The sequence below is a fragment of the Podarcis cretensis genome (assembly GCF_951804945.1).
Source record: "Podarcis cretensis genome assembly, chromosome: 6".
Lineage (NCBI taxonomy): Eukaryota > Metazoa > Chordata > Lepidosauria > Squamata > Lacertidae > Podarcis > Podarcis cretensis.
In genome coordinates this window covers 95,032,914-95,054,546 of record NC_137175.1, presented here as the reverse complement: position 1 = coordinate 95,054,546, position 21,633 = coordinate 95,032,914, and the positions used below count along the sequence as shown (strand labels likewise).

The following is a 21,633-nucleotide window of genomic DNA, read 5'->3' as shown; positions in this document are numbered from 1 at the left end:
GAAGTAAGCAAAGGCTGAACTGTATTTTTAACTACAGTATTATTTAGAGAATCATATTTAGGACATTTTGTCAGTTACTATATGAGAATATCTAAGGGACGCAGGTGGCGCTGTGGGTTAAAGCCTCAGCGCCTAGGACTTGCCGATCGAAAGGTCGGCGGTTCGAATCCCTGCGGCGGGGTGCGCTCCCGCTGCTCGGTCCCAGCGCCTGCCAACCTAGCAGTTCGAAAGCACCTCCGGGTGCAAGTAGATAAATAGGGACCGCTTACCAGCGGGAAGGTAAACGGTGTTTCCGTGTGCGGCTCTGGCTCGCCAGATGCAGCTTTGTCACGCTGGCCACGTGACCCGGAAGTGTCTCCGGACAGCGCTGGCCCCTGGCCTCTTGAGTGAGATGGGCGCACAACCCCAGAGTCTGTCAAGACTGGCCCGTACGGGCAGGGGTACCTTTACCTTTACCTTTATATGAGAATATATGCTGTTTCTGAAGGGTCTTTCTCATGCTCACTTAACAGCAATTAATACAATAAATAAAGGCAACGACAGTTTTGTGCATGAATTACGTTCCTGACCCCCTCATGTGTTGGCAGAGCACGCATAAGCCTGCTCCATCCCCGCTCCCTTTTCTAGCCACTTCTAGGTTGTGGCAATGCACACGTGCACAGTTGCACACATGCTGAACATGTGCAAAACTGTCATTGCTTGTACAGAAGCAAACCTTCCATATATTTCGCAAGGTGGACAAAAGGGTGATTTGGGGGGACATTCCACTAGGAAGTTTTTAAGTCTCTGGCATTTTATTGTTATGCATATTTATACATATTTCATATTGAAAAGCTTTAAAAGGAATAAAAACAACTAGGAAGCATTTATTTGGATCGTGCAGTATTAGACAGTGTAGAAACATTATGGGTGGGTTTTGAAACAATGTTAAACACAGCAAGTTTTAAGTAGAAGCCTCACCTTAGAACAACTGATATAATTAGGCATGAGACTGACCACTTACAACAGAAAACAACAGAAAATTGAAACATACATGAAGCTTATCAAATTAAAATTTTAAAAACATATCTGAGCCAGACACCGAAATTAACAAAACCCTCTACATAATGTAGATACTATTTTACACAAATATTGTCTTGTTTTAAATAACATGAGCAACTTTATATATATATAACATGCACGCAATGGGAGTACTGACAATAGTAGCATGTGGAAGAGCTGGCTTTCTTTGCAAATCATGTATCATTAATGGAGTCATTCTTGTGTTAGCAAAATAAAGATACAAGGCAGGATATAAAAGAAGCCATAGATTAAATTAGGCCATGACCCAACATATTTTCCTTTGTTCTCCTCCCAACCTCTGGTAATCCGGACCAAACCTCTATTTCTCCTCCTCACTGCAGATGATGGCTCGCTGGACAGATTAACAACGTGGCATCTGTTTGCGTGACCAAACTAGAGAGACATGTGGAGTCTGGTGTGCTTGCAAGCTAAAACTCTGTATTTACCTCATCTCTTCCAGCAACAAAATGTTCTCTATCTTATGTTAATTTTCATCACTGAGAAATTGTTTTTCTTTTGAGTGCTCTCATTTTACAATGAAAAGTCAGAGATGGGCTTGCAACAAAAACCTGTAACTCTACAATAATTTTAAAGACAGAGTGGAATTGAACACCGCGCTCTTCCAATCATTAGGCCTGCTTGCCAGGAGGAATGATACCTCCTCTCTTGAACCCACACATTGTTCTGAAGGTTCTCCCAACGCCCCAGAGCCAATTTTGGGGAGTGCGGAGGGGGAAGAGAGGGTGGAAAGCCCGGTTGTGCAGTAGAAGTCATTGCACAGGGCTTCTACTGACAGGGCTGGTTAGGTGAGTCCCACCCACAGGGTTATTACTGAATATCCAACTAAGTTTTACTGACAGTAGGCCTAATGAAAGTAATGGACCCAAGTTAGCCATGCTCAATAGGCCTACTGTGAGTAGCACTAGCATTGAATAGAACCCAAAAGTTTGTATTTTGGGGAACCCAAGATCCAGAACACAACCCACAGTTTTCATTTTGTTTAAATCACAGTGTGGTTATAGATATAGATTATGCATTTTTAAAATTTATTTTGTTAAGGATAGGGCCAAGTAAAAATGCTTTCCCTATATGGCAACAGAGCTGGTGAGACTGTTCTTGCATTTAAGGCTTTCTAAAGCGGCAGAGAAGTGGCAACCTAAAATGATTAAGATACCTTCGATCTGTGGATTTGGTTGGGAGGCACTGTGAGCCACTAACTAAATCAACACAATCCATTCTATTTGCTACCTAAACATTTCTTGGTGCAACATTGCTATAAATGCAGCACTATCTACAAGTGTTATCAGCACAGAAAGAAACTGCTTTTCTTCAGTATTATTTATTCAGTATCACGGCTGAAGTTCTAGTGAATTATGAAATTATTTGTCCGTGAAACTTCAAACGTTTCAACTGTAGCAGACATTTTATTTTAGTTGTCTGCAGTGGCTGGTTGGCTACTTGATGATACACTGCCCTCTAGAGGCTGTTATACAGAAAGGAAAATGGGGAAAAACACCTCAACACAGGATTTATAGGCTAAGTCTGTGTTGTGCCCTAAGCAGGCGAGCTTTTACCACTGCTTTATTTACTTTCAAGCCTGACAATTTTCTAACAGCACACTGGCTATTCTCCATGTTTCCCCCTCGACACCACCAGCTGAAAACGCAAGGTCACATCCTGCTTCCCTAATATCACACACACTTTTTTCTAATTTCTCAATAAATCAGAAAACTATTGACAGATCAAGTGCAGAGCAGAAATTATCTAAATACATATTATCTCTCTAAAAGGTTCAAACTTGGTAAATAGGTGTAATCACAAGAAACTATGAAGGTAAAACCACCCAAAGTAATCGGTTGTATGGGTGATATACAAATGCAATAAATAATATAAAACCAAACCATCAACAGAGACAAGAAGGGAAAAGAAGGCGACCACTTTCATGCACTGCTTACGAGTTCCCAGAGTCTGGTGAGCTGCTTTGGAAATGAGATGCTGGACTAGATCAAGCAAGGCACGTAGGCTCTTAACAGAAAGATGAACAAGATAAAGCAATAAGCATTTTCCATTCCACCTTTTGTTTGGCCAAATACATCTATAACTCCTGAATCAGTAGAAGTTCTAAACGTAAAAGGAAGAGGTAACAGGTAACCCACTTACACTATGTCCCCACAAAATTCTAAATTAAAATCTGAAGTAAACAATTGCTGTGAAAGAATCACAACACTATGACAAATGAACTTTCATTCACTATTAGAATCAGAGCTCCCTCTTGTGGCCTAAATGTTAGCTAACTACAAAGCAATTTTAAAGGGCAATGATTTCCGAATAAGAAATCACTGAACAGAGTAGGTCTGGTTTACCAACTTTCCAGTAACTCCAGTAATTTTGACAGCACAGTAGTACAATATACCTTCAGGATATAACATACAGTTTTCAAATAAAATAATTTGTAGTTACAGTAATTGTTAGAAGAAAATAACTGGCTGCGCCAACAAACAGCAGGGACCTGCTCAAGCCTTAGGCTATTTAATACTTCTTAACTTCTGAGGGCTGCAAATTAAGTTTACAATTATTTCATATTATTGCTTAGTCAAGCTCTTCCTGCTTCAAATCCAGTGCTATACAAAGTGCTTTATGCTAAAATACAAGCACCACAGCTCAAACTACAAGAAGAATTAAATCAATTAATTACAATCAATAGTCCAAAGGTAAAACAAACACACAAAGCACAGCAGAATCTCAGAGCAAAACAGATTCAAAAGTAACAAAAACAAAAAATTATACAGAGCTACAGTAAGCCTGAGTTAGCCCCTGAAGATGGTCCTTCCTGTTTCAAATGGTGTGTTTTTCTCCTTTTCTCAGTTACTGATAGAAATTTAGCCAGTATCGGTGACACCTTTTATTTTACTTATGTTCCATTGTTGTAATAAATTGATTGACTGACTGACTGAACAAAGGGAACTGAGGCACAGCTCAGAGGAAGACTTTGAGGGGGATCAGGCATCATCAGTGAAGTTTAGAGTATTAAAAGGAAATGCTCAGCAAAATCTCTCTGTGGGTTTCTGAATACAGTATTCAGTTTTAATGCTTGAAGTGCACAAATTATTTGAAGCAAAGTACTTCCAAATATTGTGAACCCGGAAGTGACTGTTCCGGTTTGCAAAATATTTTTGGAAGCCAAACGTCCAACGGGGCTTCTGTGGCTTCTGATTGGCTGCAGGAACTTCCTGCAGCCAATCAGAAGCCGCACTTTGGTTTCCGAATGTATTGGAAGTCGAACGGACTTCCGGAAAAGATTCCGTTCGACTTCCAAGGTACGACTGTATAGTAACACAGGATCACACACAGCACGTAAAACCAGTTGCTCACAAATTCACAAAAGTATATTTAAGAAGCAATTTTGCAGCAAGAGTCGGTAGGTTCCAAGCTCAGCTAGGCCTACGTTGGCTCAAGTCCTCAACCAGCCAATGGAGCCAAGGTCGGCAGAACTTAAGCTGCCCCTGAAAAAGGGGTGGGGGAGGACCAGGGTGGGGGAATTTAGACAGATCCTAAGCCCGTTCAGGTCAGTCACGTGACCTGGCAACCCAGCATAAGTGAAGCCAGCAAAAAAAAAGGGGGGGGGTTCGATGGCTCAGTTGGTTAGTTAGAACTCATACACTACTTTAAAGGCTCCCCCCACACTTCGGCAGCCTTAGGCCAATTCAGCCAGTGCTAGCCCCACACCTGAACAGAGTTTGGATCTGGTGGATTTGACATTGGCTTAACTTCTGCTGAGCTTGCTTTGCGCCAGCTTCTTGTGTACAGTCAAATGCCTCCGTTTTGGAATGTTTCCGCTCCCCAATGCCGAAAACTCGGAAGTAAATGCTCCAGTTTTTGAACATTTTTTGGAAGCTAAACGTCTGAAGCAGCTTCCACTTGAGCAGTGCCTCGGCTGTCGAACATTTTGGAAGCCGAATAAGCTTCTGGAACAGATTGTGTTCAACAACCAAGGTTTGATTATATAGGATTGACCTCGAGAACTGGGAGACTAGAGAAAAGAAAACCATTTGCACTTATTGCTAAACAAGTCTGAGGTAACCAAGTAACTCCTCTAAGTTAGTTAGCATTATACTTCCTAGCTACTTAGCTTCCACGGCTACACACGCTGTGATCCACCAGGAGGCAGCCAGTAGCAAACAGCAACCTCCAAGCTGCAGGAAACTTTTTTTTTTGTTCAGTCCCAGTCAGGCAGCAAAAACAAGAAGTACATTATGTTACTGATAAACCACAGTGTGTGGCTACTAGGCTTGGCAAGTAATGCAGGCCAGTGGTACTAAAAAACTTCACTGTGGATTAGACATGAGAGACAGAAATTGCCCACAAGGAACCCATTTACTTTGAAAGTGTTCAGTTGCCCCAGCTGCAAAGCCCATATTTGCTTGCATCCTGATTAAAATGTACAAAATTCACAGACCTGAGGGCAGGACATTGCCTTTTATGGCCTATTCAGCTACACAATGAATTTCTGAAAGATGATTATATATGCCTACCTGTGGATTCCAAGTGGGGTCCAGCTTCTTCACAGTAGCGACATACTCTCGAATAGCCTGCTCTGGACTTGTATCACCCAATGCTTTCCAAGCTTCCCTGGGACACAGACGTAAGGAAAGAAGATCCACTACTCAGTAGAGGTTAATGTGTTTATCTCTGGATTTCCCACCTTCAATTCAATACCCCTGGTCAGGCTTATACACTTAATTTCACATCCATAATTAATCCATTATAGTATCCATCACTGTTCTAATTAGATTGGGGCAACCTTCTAAGTCACTCTTTGAACACAGGGAAGCATAGAAAGAGGTTTGGTGGTTCCACAGAGGAGAGCTGCTGAAATCATTATTTGAGAGACTTTTTAAAAAAGATCCATAATGAGCTTTTTTCCTCTATCACACAATGGTGGTGAAGTAGTCACCTATGGAGCTGGTACCCAATTCAGATACTAGTCATTTGACACTGACATGCAAAAATAGTTTCATCCACTGACTGGTCAAATATTGGTCACATTAATTTAAATTTAAAGCAAATTTATAACAAAATTGTTTAGCTCCACAGTGAAATACTCAGGAAACGTTTTTCCATCCATAGAGAGAATATAAGCTCACTATGGATCTTAGTTTTTTTAACATCTTAAAGTTAGATCTTAATATACTGCTACTGCAACCAAGAGAGACATACTAATTAAAAACAACTGTTTATATATAAAGCAAAATTCAGTGGTGCCCCGCAAGACGAATGCCTCGCAAGACGGAAAACTCGCTAGACGAAAGTTTTCCATTTTGGAGGTGCTTCGCAAAACGAATTTCCTATGGGCTTGCTTCGCAAGACGAAAATGTCTTGCGGGTTCCTGCGGGTTTTTTCCCCCTCCCCCCCCTTTGCTAAGCCGCTAAGCCGCTTATCTGCTTATCCGCTAAAAGCTGCTAATAGCGCTAATAGCGCTAATCCGCTAAGCCGTCAATGGGCTTGCTTCGCAAGACAAAAAAACCCACTAGACGAAGAGACTCGCGGAACGGATTCTTTTTGTCTTGCGAGGCACCACTGTTGTTCTGAATGACTGTAATTATTATAACTATGTATATTTGTCTTTGCACGCCAATTATTTATAGTGCAAAAATAGTAACTGAACAGTGTTAAAGAAAAATAACATTTTATTGGCTTTTACTCTATTTAAATGTTTTAAATGAGTTTTAAAAATTAATACACATAGCAGCTATAAATGCAGTTTTGTTTATAGCCAGTGGTGCTACCAACATTTCTAATTATCACTTTGGAATATTAATTTATCCTGTCTGTAAGTGTTCAGATGTATGATAGAAAGAGCACAATTTCCCCAAGAAGTACTTCTCCAGATGAGGAAGAATGCAAAACAGGCTTCTGCACATGCACTGTTAGTGCCCCTCTAAATTTAATCTATTTCGTTTAAGTCCTGGGCATTAATCACAGTTCAGACAGGGCTCTTTAAAATCCCCCAAAAGCTGTTTTTCAAGGCTCCAGGTAGTGCAGATTTTTATAAGGCTCCATGCGATAGTGACCTGCAGGGCATAACTCAGGGAAATCCTGAGCCTTTTGAGAATGTGAGCTGCACAATCCTTGAGTTTGTTACCGTACACATTTTTTAAATTGGAAAATGAGGAGGGAAGCAAAAAATAAAAATGCATTCCCAAGAGTTATTCAGTAATTAACACAAAAATGGTAGCATCCTCTGAAGAAAATTATCTAACGGACTGGGGAAAAGTACATAGAAATTATGAGGTATTTCCACTTACCATTTCTGCTTTCCTTCAAAGTCGAAAAACCCAGGTTTGGGAGTGTTGCAGCTACCACATTTGACCTAAAGATAGAATGGGGAACAGTGCTGGGATAAGTGCTAAAGAAATGATGATGTATTTTTGTTTGTCTTTATGGACTTGCTAACAAAATACAGTGGTACCTCGGGTTACACACGCTTCAGATTACATATGCTTCAGGTTACAGACTCCGCTAACCCAGAAATATTACCTCGGGCTAAGAACTTTGCTTCAGGATGAGAACAGAAATCGTGCAGTGGCGGCAAATGTGGTACTAGCCACAATTCTGCTCTGTTCTTTATTTTTAATAAAATTTCTAGCTCTTGAAACTAGGTGAACAATGCATGTTATCTCAAGAGCAGCTCACTAACATTTTCAGTGGTTAGTGGTTTAGGGGCAAAGTTTTTGGCCCCTCCCCATCACTAGAAGACTTTAATAAAGGCTAGGTTTTACACCAGTATGATAATGCAAACTCTGCAAATTACCAGTGTAGTGGGTTGAGGGAAGTATGGTTTGAGAAGAGGCCACAGACATCCTGAGAACTGTGGCCTCTTCTAGACCACCTTTGAAACTTTAGTGGCCGTGCCAATTTGCACTATCACCTGTTAGTAAAATAAAATGTATTTTTAATAAAGTACACACAGGCCTTCCTATAGAGCAGATGTATCAACAATAAAAAAAATTACCCATTAGAACAAGCGCCTATCGTTCCAGGAAAGGAATTCCTTGCTAGGTAATAGCCAACAAAGTGTTCATTCAAGCAACCATGTCTACCAGCATCACATCCGTCTAGAACTCTTACAGGTAAGCTGGGGATTGCAAAACCCCAACAAGCCACATCTTCATTATCTTAACTCTTAGGAAAAAAACATTTTAGAAATCAGCTGAGCAACTCTTGTCAGGTCTGTTCACACAGTCAGACTCTGAAATGACCTCCAGTAAGTGGAAAAGTTAAGTAGGTGTTTATGCTATTTATCTTGAACTGCTTAAGTAAGCAGTGTCTTAACAAAGTGCTCAGCTGTTACTGTCATCTTTTTATAGGGGCTGTTCTCTCCTAAATCACAGTTTGTAGAAAAAAGAAACAGACTGAGGAAAAACACAAATGCTGCACTAGGGACAATGGACTGACCTGAGTCAGCACCTTTTATTCAATGGAGGTACTAGTCTCTGCTAAAGCAATATTTTATCAGTCTTTTATGCAGATTATATGATTAAATTGGGAGAAAGAATGTTGAAGAGTAAAGTCTTGCCTTAAATCAGTAACGATAGAAATCTAAAGCTATCAAGGCTTCTTCTTGTATTAGTTGATTATGCAAACACTGATTCCTGGAGTCCCCAAGCAGTGCCCACAAACACCCTCCTTGCACCTGTTGTAGCCCCCTGTCCCGCCCCAATTTTTTAATTTTAAAAACATTTTTCAGGGTTTATTTCAACCTTTAACTGCCTTGAAAGTGAAGTGCAGGCATTCAGTCATTCACCCTTTCCCCAGAATGCAGAGTCTCACTGAGCCCAGAAGTAGTCTTCAGAGGAAAGAGGGTGCAGCTGGAGCTCTACCTTCTCTTTAAAAACAAAACAAAAGCAAAGCAAAGCAGGCCCTGCTGCTGACTAAGTTAGAAGGCATGGGGAGAGACAGGGGGTGTTTTGCCTTGGGGGGGGGTGCAGGTGCATTTAGCCTGCTTTTTTGTATTTCTAAAATGAAGATGCTTTGTTTGGGGCTGGGGTCCCCCCCCCTTGGGGTTGCTTGGGGGTATTTTGCTCATTTCATTGAATGCACTCATATACACATGTTGAAGGTGGTTGTGCAAATTTCCTCAAATCAAACAGATTCTATAAGCCCAGGATACAAACTCTAGAAGCCCATAGTACCACCATGTACGTACTTGAATGATAGGTTTTTTTTAACAGCGCAACAGCAGTTTGCATTGCCGTGCCAAATACGAGAAAAGTTCTTCCGAAATGCAGCCAGTGGGCAGTTGCCATCATACTGTAATAGGCAGCTAGTAACGGCATATAATTCAGATGTCTGCACTGAGGCTGATGTACTTTACATTTTTGGAGCATATATGCCCATACCTCACTAGACAATGATTGTTGTATCCCATAAAGTCAACGAGGCAGTCAAACACCGCTTGCAGACTAATGACCAGAATTAGTCTTTCAGAACCTCTCACTAGCCCATTTCCAAACAAAACTCAAAATGTTAGGAAAGCATTGTTTAATGTTTGGATAAGATATAAAGGGGACGCAGGTGGCGCTGTGGGTTAAAGCCTCAGCGCCTAGGACTTGCCGATCGAAAGGTCGGCGGTTCGAATCCCTGCGGCGGGGTGCGCTCCCGCTGCTCGGTCCCAGCGCCTGCCAACCTAGCAGTTCGAAAGCACCTCCGGGTGCAAGTAGATAAATAGGGACCGCTTACCAGCGGGAAGGTAAACGGCGTTTCCGTGTGCGGCTCTGGCTCGCCAGATGCAGCTTTGTCACGCTGGCCACGTGACCCGGAAGTGTCTCCGGACAGCGCTGGCCCCTGGCCTCTTGAGTGAGATGGGCGCACAACCCCAGAGTCTGTCAAGACTGGCCCGTACGGGCAGGGGTACCTTTACCTTACCTTACCTAAGATATAAAGACCTACTTGAAAATAAAACCCCAAGGTGGTTTTCACCGATGGAAGCGAAGGCTCTGAAAAAGTTCAATATGGAGGCCAAATGGCCAAAATATTGGGAAATTTTGGAACAAGAGGGAGATAAATTGAAATTGCAGAGCTTTGAAAAACTAAAAGACAAAGTGCGAGATTGGCTTCACTATTATCAAATAATGGAGGCATACAAATTGGACAAGAAAATTGGCTTCCAGGTGGAAAAATCAAAATTGGAAACAGAACTGTTAGATCCCAAAACTAAGACTCTGTCAAGAATGTATAACTTGCTGTTGAAATGGAATACTCAGGACGAAATGGTGAAATAATAATAAAATGGGCACAAGATGTGGGACACAACATTATGCTGGCTGACTGGGAACAGTTATGGACCACAGGTATGAAGTTTACGGCATGTAATGCCTTAAGAGAGAATATTATGAAAATGATATACAGGTGGTACATGACACCAGTCAAGCTCGCAAAAATTTACCATTTACCCGATAATAAATGCTGGAAATGTAATGAGACCGAAGGTGCATTCTTTCACCTTTGGTGCCCAAGGATTAAGGCTTTCTGGGAGATGATCTATAATGAAATGAAAAAGGTATTTAAATATACCTTCCTGAAGAAACCAGAGGCCTTTCTCCTGGGCATGGTCGGCCAATTGGTGTTAAAGAAGGATAGAACTTTTTTTATCTATGCCACAACAGCAGCAAGAATACTCATTGCAAAGTATTGGAAGACACAAGATCTACCCACCCGGGAAGAATGGCAGATGAAGGTGATGGGAGTACATGGAACTGGCGGAAATGACTGGCAGTATCCGAGACCTGGGAGAAGAGTCGGTAGAAGATCGGAAGAAATTTAAAGACTATCTACAAAAATATTGTAAAATTAAGGAATCTTAGAAGGATGTTGGAATGAAGTTATGTGGTTTTAGCAGTAATGTTATAAAGGAGTATTTAAAGATGGATTGTTAACAGGTGAGAATGTAAAGTTATAATATATTAAGATAAATTATTAAGATAAAAGCAAAAATGGAAAGGATTTGCTGAAATAACTCATTGAACTAGAATACAAAGAAGGGAGGTTCGAGGAGGTCAGGGAAACAAGTAAATGAAAGTCAATACATGGAAAGGTTGATTTGTTTTTAATTGTTTTTACTTTTTTGGTATTTTGTATTTTTTGCTTCTTTTTTGTTTTTTTCCTTCTTTTATTCTTGTAACTTTTTTGAAACTTTAATAAATATTATTTAAAAACAACAACTCAAAACGCAAGTTTTAAAGCCCTTGATATCTTGAAACAGTATCTGCAGCCCAACCTGCGTGAACCTGCTCAAATGCTGAGATCATCCTCAAGATTGCCCCAATTCTGGAGGCTTGATGGGTGGTGATCAACAGCTTTTTCATTTGTGGTACTTGTCTTGCCGAATGCTGTTCCCAGAAAGGCTCACCTGACACCTTCTCTTATGTCTTTCTGGTGTCAGGTAAAAAATCTATTCAAGTCTGTTTAATCAGTTGACTCTGGTTTTTAGTCACTACTGACATTTGTTCCAATTTACTGAAATGCTGTCTGTTTTAATTTAACTTTTATTCTTCTTCCTGTGTGTCTAGTTTATAAGCTGCCCTGAAAATGGAAATATTGAAGAGACCAGTATAATTTTTTGACTTTTCGCCCTGGTTTGATTCTTTGCTAAATACTGAGTTATTTGGTTTTCTCCTGTCAAACCAGCATTGTCAACCTTCCATACAATATAGACACAATCATTCTGACAAAGAACAAATGTTAAGCGTATCCTACAAATCTGAGGCTGGACAACACAATTTAATGGGAAGGGAGTGACTACCTGATTAACAAGTTATTCATGCCACTAACCAAGGCTAGAAAAGTCCCGTGAACCTCAGATGTGCACTGCTATCCTAAGATTTGCTCAGCAATAAGCCTCATTGTGTTAGATGGGGCTCCCTTCCTATTAAGTGTGCCTCTGAAGTGTGCTTCAGAGGCAGGAAATGAGCAATTTAATTTTTTTTCATACTTACAAAAGGGGGTCATATCATTGCAGGAGTGTTTTACACAATAAAATGAACAAGGGCTCTGAGACGTATTTTGTTTTTATTAAATAATCAATAAAACTTAATTTTTTATATATATCAGATGACATTGTAATATAAAAGGGTAAAATTTTAACTATTCTCATGAATGTGTGAGTTATTTCAGGCTCAAAGAGCCCTTAAACCTGTACAAAAATAAATAAATAAAAATTGTAAAAAAATTACTTCAAAATCAATTTATTTTATAACTGCAAAAAACACCCTCATTTTTAAAACATAACAAGTACATGGTTAGCCCATTCTACAACCAAAGTATGAAACATGTGTTAGTTGTGGTTTGCGTGGTATGACTTATCGAACCTACCAGGAATAAAAAGACAAAAAATTACTTTGAATGGTCAGTGACCCTTTTCTGTGGCACTTAAGACCATTTTTACACCTTATTTTGAAAGAGACCACAATTAGCTTTATTCTGATACCAAAATAAGCCCAATCGGTTGAAAAATAAGCGAAACAGGAGGTTTTTTCTACACTGATGCAGAAATTCCATTAGCCTAAATTGCACGAAAATAAAAATTTTCAAAAAATTCTCCTAAGCCCAATTTTGGACCAAAAAAAACTTAAAATATTATTTTGAGCTTATCTCATAGGTATGTACACATAAATGAAGAAAATATGAGTCGTGAAAGCACATGGCACCATGGTGATTTGGTGTGGAATGACCCAATGATCACACCTAAGGACTTAAAATTCTGCCTATAGCCACAAGGACCAATGTATAAAACAGTAAGAGACAGTCTAACAAAGCTGGCAAGTGCTCAAGGGCACTTCATTCATTTCTAGGCTTCACTGTTTCCCATCACAGTTGGGTTGGCTTTGGACATTTATTTTCAGTGTTTGTCCCCCCTCCCTACATCTCCACACTGTGAAAAGAGGCAAAAATCTAAAACAGGGTCTCACACCATTTACCAACAGGCTTTGGGTTTATTGTGCCTGGAAAGCACAGTCCATTGCTGCATATGAACAGATTTCTTCATTCAGGGCCACACCGTGTTTTGGAAATACTGAATTTTCAGGCAAAACTGCTAACATTCATACCAGATAAAATGCAATGCTTTCTTCAAAGAGAGCACTTTTTTGCTGCATAGATTGTAATCACACAAATGCTGTGGACACCAGTGTATTCTCACAGTCAGTGCAGTGTAGTAATCATAATGATGATGATGATTTATTTATATTCCACCCATCTGACTGGGTTGCTCCAGCCACTCTGGGCAGCTTCCAACAAATTATAAAACCACAGCAAAGTATCAAACATTAAAAACTTCCCTACACAGGTGACAGCAGTCACGAAATTAAAAGACGCCTGCTCCTTGGGAGAAGGGCGATGACAGGCCTAGACAGCATCTTAAAAAGCAGAGACATCACCTTGCCAACAAAGTCCGTATAGTTAAAGCTATGGTTTTCCCAGTAGTGATGTATGGAAGCAAGAACTGGACCATAAAGACTGATTGCCAAAGAATTGATGCTTTTGAATTATGGTGTTGGAGGAGACTCTTGAGAGTCCCATAGACTGCAAGAAGATCAAACCTCTCCATTCTGAAGGAAATCAGCCCTGAGTGCTCACTGGAAGGACAGATTGTGAAGCTGAGGCTCCAGTACTTTGGCCACCTCATGAGAAGAGAAGACTCCCTGGAGAAGACCCTGATGTTGGGAAAGATGGAGGGCACAAGGAGAAGGGGACGACGAGATGGTTGGACAGTGTTCTGGAAGCTACCAGCATGAGTCTGACCAAACTGCGGGAGGCAGTGGAAGACAGGAGTGCCTGGCATGCTCTGGTCCATGGGGTCACGAAGAGTCGGACACGACTAAACGACTAAACAACAACACAGGAATGCCTTCAGGTGTTTTCTAAAATTCAGATAGTTGTTTATTTCTTGACATCTGACAGCAGGGCGTTCCACAGGGCATGCACGACTCCTGAGAAGGCCTTTGCCTGGTTCCCTGTAGCCTCACTTCTCACAGTGAGGGAACTGCCAAAAGTATCTCCCCCTGATACTCTCACCATGGAGAAGCGAAAGCACATCTGAGGCACAAGCCCTGGCTGAATACTCAGATAGATGGTCTTACCTCCTCACAAACACTTACTATGCATGCAGCAGTGCAAGAACAGTGCACTCCAGTTCCTGCCTATCACTTGCTACTCCGTCTGTCACTTTGTTCTCCAGAGGCCTCTCTTCCACAGGTACAGGTTTTATCCCACAGCTTATTCATTGCAGGCTAAGAGGGAGACTCTCCACATGACCAGCAGCAATGCATAGGATGCTCCTGGCTGCCCCTCTGGGTTAACAACCTACAGTGGTGCCTCGCAAGACGAAATTAATCCGTTCCGTGAGGCTCTTCATATAGCGGTTTTTTCGTCTTGCGAAGCAAGCCCATTGACAGCTTAGCGGATTAGCGCTATTAGCGGTTTAGTGGCTTTTAGCGATCAGCTGTTAAGCGGCTTATCAGCGGATCAGCTGATAAGCAGCTTAGCGGCTTAGGAAAAGGGGGGTGAAAGGGGAAAAAACCCACAGGAACTGGCAAGACATTTTCGTCTTGCGAAGCAAGCCCATAAGGAAATTCGTTTTGCGAAGCGCCTCCAAAACGGAAAACCCTTTCGTCTAGCGGGTTTTCCGTCTTGTGAGGTGTTCGTCTTGCGGGGCACCACTGTACTTGCTCCATGCAAGTTTCTGTAGTCATGCAAGTTCCATGACAGTTATGCAAGAGGAGGTGTTCCTAACCTGGAGCTGGTTGCACATGGAAACCTACATGCTACCTTGCTATCAGTCAAGGCCCTGTCCAAGTTCCAACAACCATGCTAGGGTGACCTAACACTGCACTTGTGGCTTTTTAGGATCTCCTTCATGCCAGACAATAATCAATAAAAGGTGCTGACAGCATTACATGATTTGTTGCTGGGAACCGATATATAGCAATCCCTTCCCCAAATATATTCTGCCCAATACAATCAGCTAGCCATAGTATTGCGAGGATGCAAGCAGAAAACTTCATGGGCTCAAGGGCGCTGCCCCTTCCTCTGCTTACTCGGGTACCCTGTAATGTATGGAAGCAGGCTTCTCAGGGTGCCCAAGTGGGATGGGTGCCACGGTAAAGGCATATGAGGCAAAAATGGGGAGTGCAATAAGGATAGGCAATGAGGCCTCATGGGATACTAATGGACAGGGCTCAACCTATCAGACAAAATAGCAGTGGAGAATGGATTAGTCATATAGGTTATCAGGAAGAGGGGTCGGGCAAAAGGGTTGTGTTAGCCCAGCCTTCCCCCGCTCAGTACCTTCAGATGTTTTGGACTACAACTCCCAGCAGTGTGGTCAATGGTCGGTGTGATGGAGTTGTGATCCAAAACATCTAGAGGGTACCAGGTTGGGGAAGGCTGGGTTAGCCCACACATGGGCCAAACTATGTGAGAGCTGGACCATAAAGAAGGCTGATCTCCAAAGAATTGATGCTTTTGAATTATGGTGCTGGAGGAGACTCGTGAGAGTCCCATGGACTGCAAGAAGATCAAACCTCTCCATTCTGAAGGAAATCAGCTCTGAGTGCTCACTGGAAAGACAGATCCTAAAGCTGAGGCTCCAATACTTTGGCCACTTCATGAGAAGAGAAGACTCCCTGGAAAAGACCCTGATGTTGGGAAAGATGGAGGGCACAAGGAGAAGGGGACAGAGGACGAGATGGTTGGATAGTATTCTTGAAGCTACCGGCAGGCATGAGTTGACCAAACTGTGTGAAGCAGTGGAAGACAGGAGTGCCTGGCGTGCTCTGGTCCAGGGGGTCACGAAGAGTCGGACACGACTAAATGACAACAACAACATGGCTCCTTGCAGCACTCATTCTGATCGTCTCATGTGCAAGTTAAGGGGTTGTATCTTGGATTTGAACTTGGAAACTTATGCAAGTAAAATATTCCACTAAGTTACAGCTCCTCTGCCCTCTGATGGGGGACAGAGGAGAGAGACAGATTTCCCATAGGTGTGGATGATTCCTGTCTGGTGCTGTGGCTGTGTGTAGGCAGAAGTGTCTTGTGGGTTTGAATCCCAGGAGCGACTTTTCTTTTGTTACTGACATTTTTAAGTTACTTTGGCATGCATGCAAGAGATGGATGGGGCTATATTCATGGGGCATGAATTACCACTTGTGTTTTCCGGCCCTCTGCACTATGGAGTGAGCCACTGGAGGCTGCTCTTGTTGGATGTTCTGGCCTGTTTAGGAAGAGTATTTTCTTCCTGAATGCCTCTTGAACCTTTATCCCAGGGAGTCTGTGCACTCTCTACAGACATCTTGTCCAAGCAGCTACGTGAATTATCTGTTACGTTTCTTCTTTTTCTTCCCACTTGTGTGGGTTGTGCTTAGAAGAACAGTGATTGTGACAACATAATTTAAATGGGGATTTAAATCCATACCTAGAGAGATGTCTGTGGAATGGCTCTGATGGAGTGGGTGTGATTAGGCGTTGTCTTGCATATTGCATTTGATGCAATATACTGTGTGTGGTGGTGTAAGTTCATTGACTACCTCATCCCCTGCTGAAAATAACAGAGCAATCCTAACCAGGCAGATATACTGGTCTTTTTCCTGGATAAACTAAGCTACACTGAACTGCTTGTGGCTGGGGCAGGAGCAGCATAAACCTCCACTTTCTGCCTTCCACAGGGTGAATTTTAGTTACAATTGCATTTTTTGTTGGTGTAAGTTACACCAAACTCTGCGGACAAGACCAGTGAATGGAGGGAGATGGGATGCAGCATAACTTTCTGTATCCTACCACCCTCTTCTTGGGCCATTTTACACCAGTGTAACTTCCACCAGTAGGGCTTTTCTTCTGCCAGCAGATACAATGGGGTAAGCAACTTACATCAGCTGAAGGCCAACTCAGCCAGGAAGTGGGAAGATACACCACATGCATACCTGGGGGTGAGGACTGCACCATAAGCCTTAAAACATGTATCTGAACTGAAAGCACATTCTTCCTATATTTAACTCTCTCTCCCTCTTCTTCCCCTGCAATCTTCATTGGTGGGTACTTGTGTTCCTACTCCTGAGAAGCTTGCAATCTTTCCTTTCTTTCTCCAGAAAGTGCCATGCACTTTAGAGCGGCTAAATATGCTGCAGTGACAAAAATAATAATGGGGTGGGTAGTGCAAGCACAGGCTAAGATTGTCAGTCGTACGTTTATAGTTCTAACCATGACAAACCACAGGCTAAGGTCAATGCTACACCCACCCACACACCTGCCCTATGAAACACTCAAGTAGGCCCAGCCCAACAGCTTTCCCACGCTGGCTTCCCAAGGCTGCGCTATCTAACAGGCCAACCCACGGAGATGATGGTGATGACGACGACCCTATCTTCATTTCTATACCACGTTCTGTTTTTAAGCAAAAAATTAATAAAATCTCTAAGCAGTTTACATCCTTCATTAAAACACCAAACAATCCAGAATAAAACATTATTTGCAGAACATAAAGCAACACATTCGAAGCAGCACCATTAACAAGAGAATAAGGTATTTTCAAAGACGTCTATTACGCCGTTTCGCCAGTGGCAGAAGCCACAGTGGAACCTCCATCTACATTATGGAGATGAGATGAATAAATGGGCGAATTCAGTTCATTTGGATATGCAGAAAATATTTTGAAAATAAATTTAAGGAACCGCAGAAAGAGGGGGAAGGAAAGTCAAGTTTTGAAATGTTAAAACGATTATAGAATGATTGAAATATATAAAAATGAAAATCATAATACATACAGTGGTACCTTGGGTTAAGTACTGAATTTGTTCCAGAGGTCTGTTCTTAACCTGAAGCACCACTTTAGATAACGGCGCCTCCCGCTGCTGCCGCCCCGCTGGAGCACCATTTCTGTTCTTAACCTGAAGCACTATTTCTGGGTTAGCGGAGTGTGTTACCTGAAGCGTATGTAACCCGAGGTACCACTGTAAACAAAATTAATAGTAAGCGGAACCTCCACGCTCAGGGGCAGCGGACCTCTCCTCTGAGCACACAGGAAGGGCAAGAGCGTGAGGGGCTCTTCCTCTCCGGGTGGCGGGTTCGAGAGCCCCACACTGGGCCAAAAGGTAAGGGGGAGGGCGGGGTTGGACTAGATCAGTGTTTCCCAACCTTGTGCCTCCAGCTGTTTTTGGACTACAATTCCCATCATCCCTTGCCACTGGTCTTGCTAGTCAGGGATGATGGGAGTTGTAGTTCAAAAACAGCTGGAGGCACAAGGTTGGGAAACACTGGACTAGATGACCCCCTGGGCGGTTCTATGAGAGGCTGTGGGGGGGGGGAAGGCCGGGCCCGAGCGGCGCCTCACCTGCTTGTACCTGGCGTACAGGTAGAGCAGCTGCTCCCGGCTGGCCGACCCCGCCAGCGCCGGCACCCGCTGCGCCGCCCGCTCGAACTGCTCCATCGGCGGAGGCGACGACGAGCGGCTCCCGGAGTCGGAGACCGGGGACTCCCTCAGCCGCGCCGCCGCCGCCCGGCCGCCGCCCTCACCCTCGTCCGCCGAGCTGGGGTCGTCGCCGCCGCCGCCGCCGCCTCCTCCCCACTCGCCCGCCGCCCCGTTGGCCGGGAAGAAGGAGGCCATGACCCGCCCGGCCGCCGCCGCCGCCGCCTCCTCAGCGCCTCAGCCGCCTCAGTCAGTCCATCCTCCTCCCGCCTCAGAGCCAGGCCCCGCCCACTCCCGCTCGCGCCCAACGGCCGAAGCCACGCCCAGCCACCCCCCGCGCGTGCGTCTCACGCGGACGCCCAGGTGAGGCGCCCAGCCACCGCGCATGCGCGGGACAGGAGCACGTAGAGATACGGAGCGGCGACGGAAAGAGCCTCGGACGCTTTTGAATTAAGTCCGAATGAACCCCCGGAACGTTCGTTTCCAGCCTCAACATTTCCTTTCCCGGGGTCACTTTACGCCGCTGCGCCGGCTCCACGCCGGGGAAGTATTATCCTCTTACTAGGAAGAGAGTGGGGGGGGGAACTCTACCATGCTATGAGTCTATGGTTCCGGGAACGCAGTTGCGGGCTTTGAGGCGTAGAGTTCCGGCGGTGACCCCACGCTCCTTCCTGTCCCCCGCGCGGAGCTGGTGCATTGGTGTAAAGTGACCCCGGAAAGGAATGTTGGTGCTGGAAAGGAACGTTCCGGGGTTCATTCATGCTTAGGCCTTAGGGGTTTTGTGGGAGAGGGTTGTTGCTCAGAGGGTTATGTGGAAATACTTCAGTTTGGTTTTATAATATCTGGTGTTTTTATTTGCTGTTTATTGCTACTTTTCTTTGTCTTTGTCCATTGAAGAAATGGAGGCAGTGAGAGATTTTACTTTCTTGGGCGCCATGATCACTGCATATGGTGACAGCAGTCATGAAATTAAAAGACGCCTGCTTCTTGGGAGAAAAGCAATGACAAACCTAGACAGCATCTTAGGATATCACCTTGCCAACAAAGGTCCATATAGTTAAAGCTATGGTTTTCCAAGTAGTGATGTATGGAAGCGAGAGCTGGACCATAAAGAAGGCTGATCGCCGAAGAATTGATGCTTTTGAATTATGGTGCTGGAGGAGACTCTTGAGAGTCCCATGGACTGCAAGAAGATCAAGCCTCTCCATTCTTAAGGAGATCAGCCCTGAGTGCTCACTGGAAGGACAGATCATGAAGCTGAGGCTCCAATACTTTGGCCACCTCATGAGAAGAGAAGACTCCTTGGAAAAGACCCTGATGTTGGAAAAGATGGAGGGCCCAAGGAGAAGGGGACGACAGAGGACAAGATGGTTGGACAGTGTTCTCGAAGCTTCCAGCATGAGTCTGACCAAACTGTGGGAGGAAGTGGAAGACAGGAGTGCCTGGTGTGCTCTGGTCCATGGGGTCACGAAGAGTCGGACACGACTAAACAACAACAACCAGGAGACAAGCTACACCAGCCACATCAGTTGGACAGGACTAAATGACTAAACAACAACAACTACTACTACTTTTCTTATATTTGTAATTGTGTACATTTTTCGTGTTGTAAACCACTTTGATCAGGGTTTGAACTATGGAAGACGGCATACAAATAAAATTATGTGTAAGGTACAGGTACCCCTGCCCGTACGGGCCAGTCGTGTCCAACTCTAGGGTTGTGCGCCCATCTCACTTAAGAGGCCGGGGGCCAGCGCTGTCCGGAGACACTTCTGGGTCACGTGGCCAGCGTGACGAAGCTGCTCTGGCGAGCCAGCACCAGCGCAGCACACTGAAACGCCGTTTACCTTCCCGCTATAAAGCGGTCCCTATTTATCTACTTGCACTTAAGCGTGCTTTCGAACTGCTAGGTGGGCAGGAGCTGGGACCGAACGACGAGAGCTCACCCCGCCGTGGGGATTCGAACCGCCGACCATACGATCGACAAGTCCTAGGCGCTGAGGTTTTACCCACAGCGCCACCCGCATCCCCTAAAATTATGTGTGTGTGTGTGTGTGTGTGTATATATATATATATATATATATATATATATATATATATATATGTTCATTTCCATCCATGACAGAGGATTGGCAGGATATTAACAATATAAGCATATAAACAAATATATAAATGAATGTGTTTATAAATATATAAACAAACAAATGGACTCAGAGCATTGTTGTACTTAAAGCCCGTGGCCACAATTTAGAAATGGCCTATCACTGCAACAAAACAAAACAACACAGTATAAAACACATTTTTTACAAATGTTCATTTGGCACAACAGAATACATTTCCAACCAGAAAGAATGTTATACTAAATACATATCCTTGATAGTTATTTTTAGTTTTCTTTGGATCCAACAGCTGCCTTTTTTACCATTTAAAACACTACTTTTTGTGGTGGCTTGCTTTATAAAATGTTCTTTAAATATTTCTAAAAATCGAAGTCTGATTTGTAGGTACTGAAAGACTGAATGACCAAAACCTATTTTCTTGAACTTGATGATATATATTTTAAAGCTTTCAGTTAAATCTCTGGTGTGTCTGATTATTGATCTAAAATCCAAAATAAAGATATTCCTTGAAATATTAAAGTAAAAGGAAAGGACTATAGAACAGGGTGATATATCTGGGGCAAGCTGCAACAATCATTATCCATATGCCATTAATGAATAATACTTCTTTTTCGTCTTTGTTGCTAAAAGAATGTTTGTGGTATTTTTATTATTATTTTTAAAAACACTCTTGCACAGATATGCTCTTGCAGAAAATAGCTGTACTAAGAATCAAAATACTCCCTTCAGGTATAGGAAAAGGGAGGAAAGGAAGTGGCAGGCTTTCATGAGAGTAACTCCAAATCTTTGGCTTGGAGCAACACACACATTTTTCTGTTTTTATTTTTTGTCTGCTCTTTTGTACAACTCTGGTAGATTAAAAAAACAAAAGTGCAAGCACACAAATTCCTGCCTCCCTCCCTTCAACAGACCGCTTCCTGGCTTAGAGTGATACACACATTTATTATCATTATTACTGACTGCTCTTTTGTGCAAAACCGATAGATTAAAAAA

The 21,633-nt window shown here is 43.1% G+C and overlaps 1 protein-coding gene across 1 annotated transcript in view; it reads right to left on the bottom strand.

Moving 5' to 3' along the window:
- ACBD6 (acyl-CoA binding domain containing 6) overlaps positions 1–18,746 on the bottom strand; it is a 100,439-nt gene extending 81,693 nt beyond the window's left edge. The window contains exons 1-3 of the mRNA XM_079981700.1: positions 18,446–18,746; positions 7,368–7,432; positions 5,595–5,691 (exon numbers count right to left, since the gene is read on the bottom strand). Of these exons, the coding sequence (XP_079837826.1) occupies positions 5,595–5,691; positions 7,368–7,432; positions 18,446–18,718 (435 nt within the window). The 5' untranslated portion in view covers positions 18,719–18,746. The remainder of the gene's footprint in view (positions 1–5,594; positions 5,692–7,367; positions 7,433–18,445) is intronic.
- Positions 18,747–21,633: the final 2,887 nt, after the last annotated feature.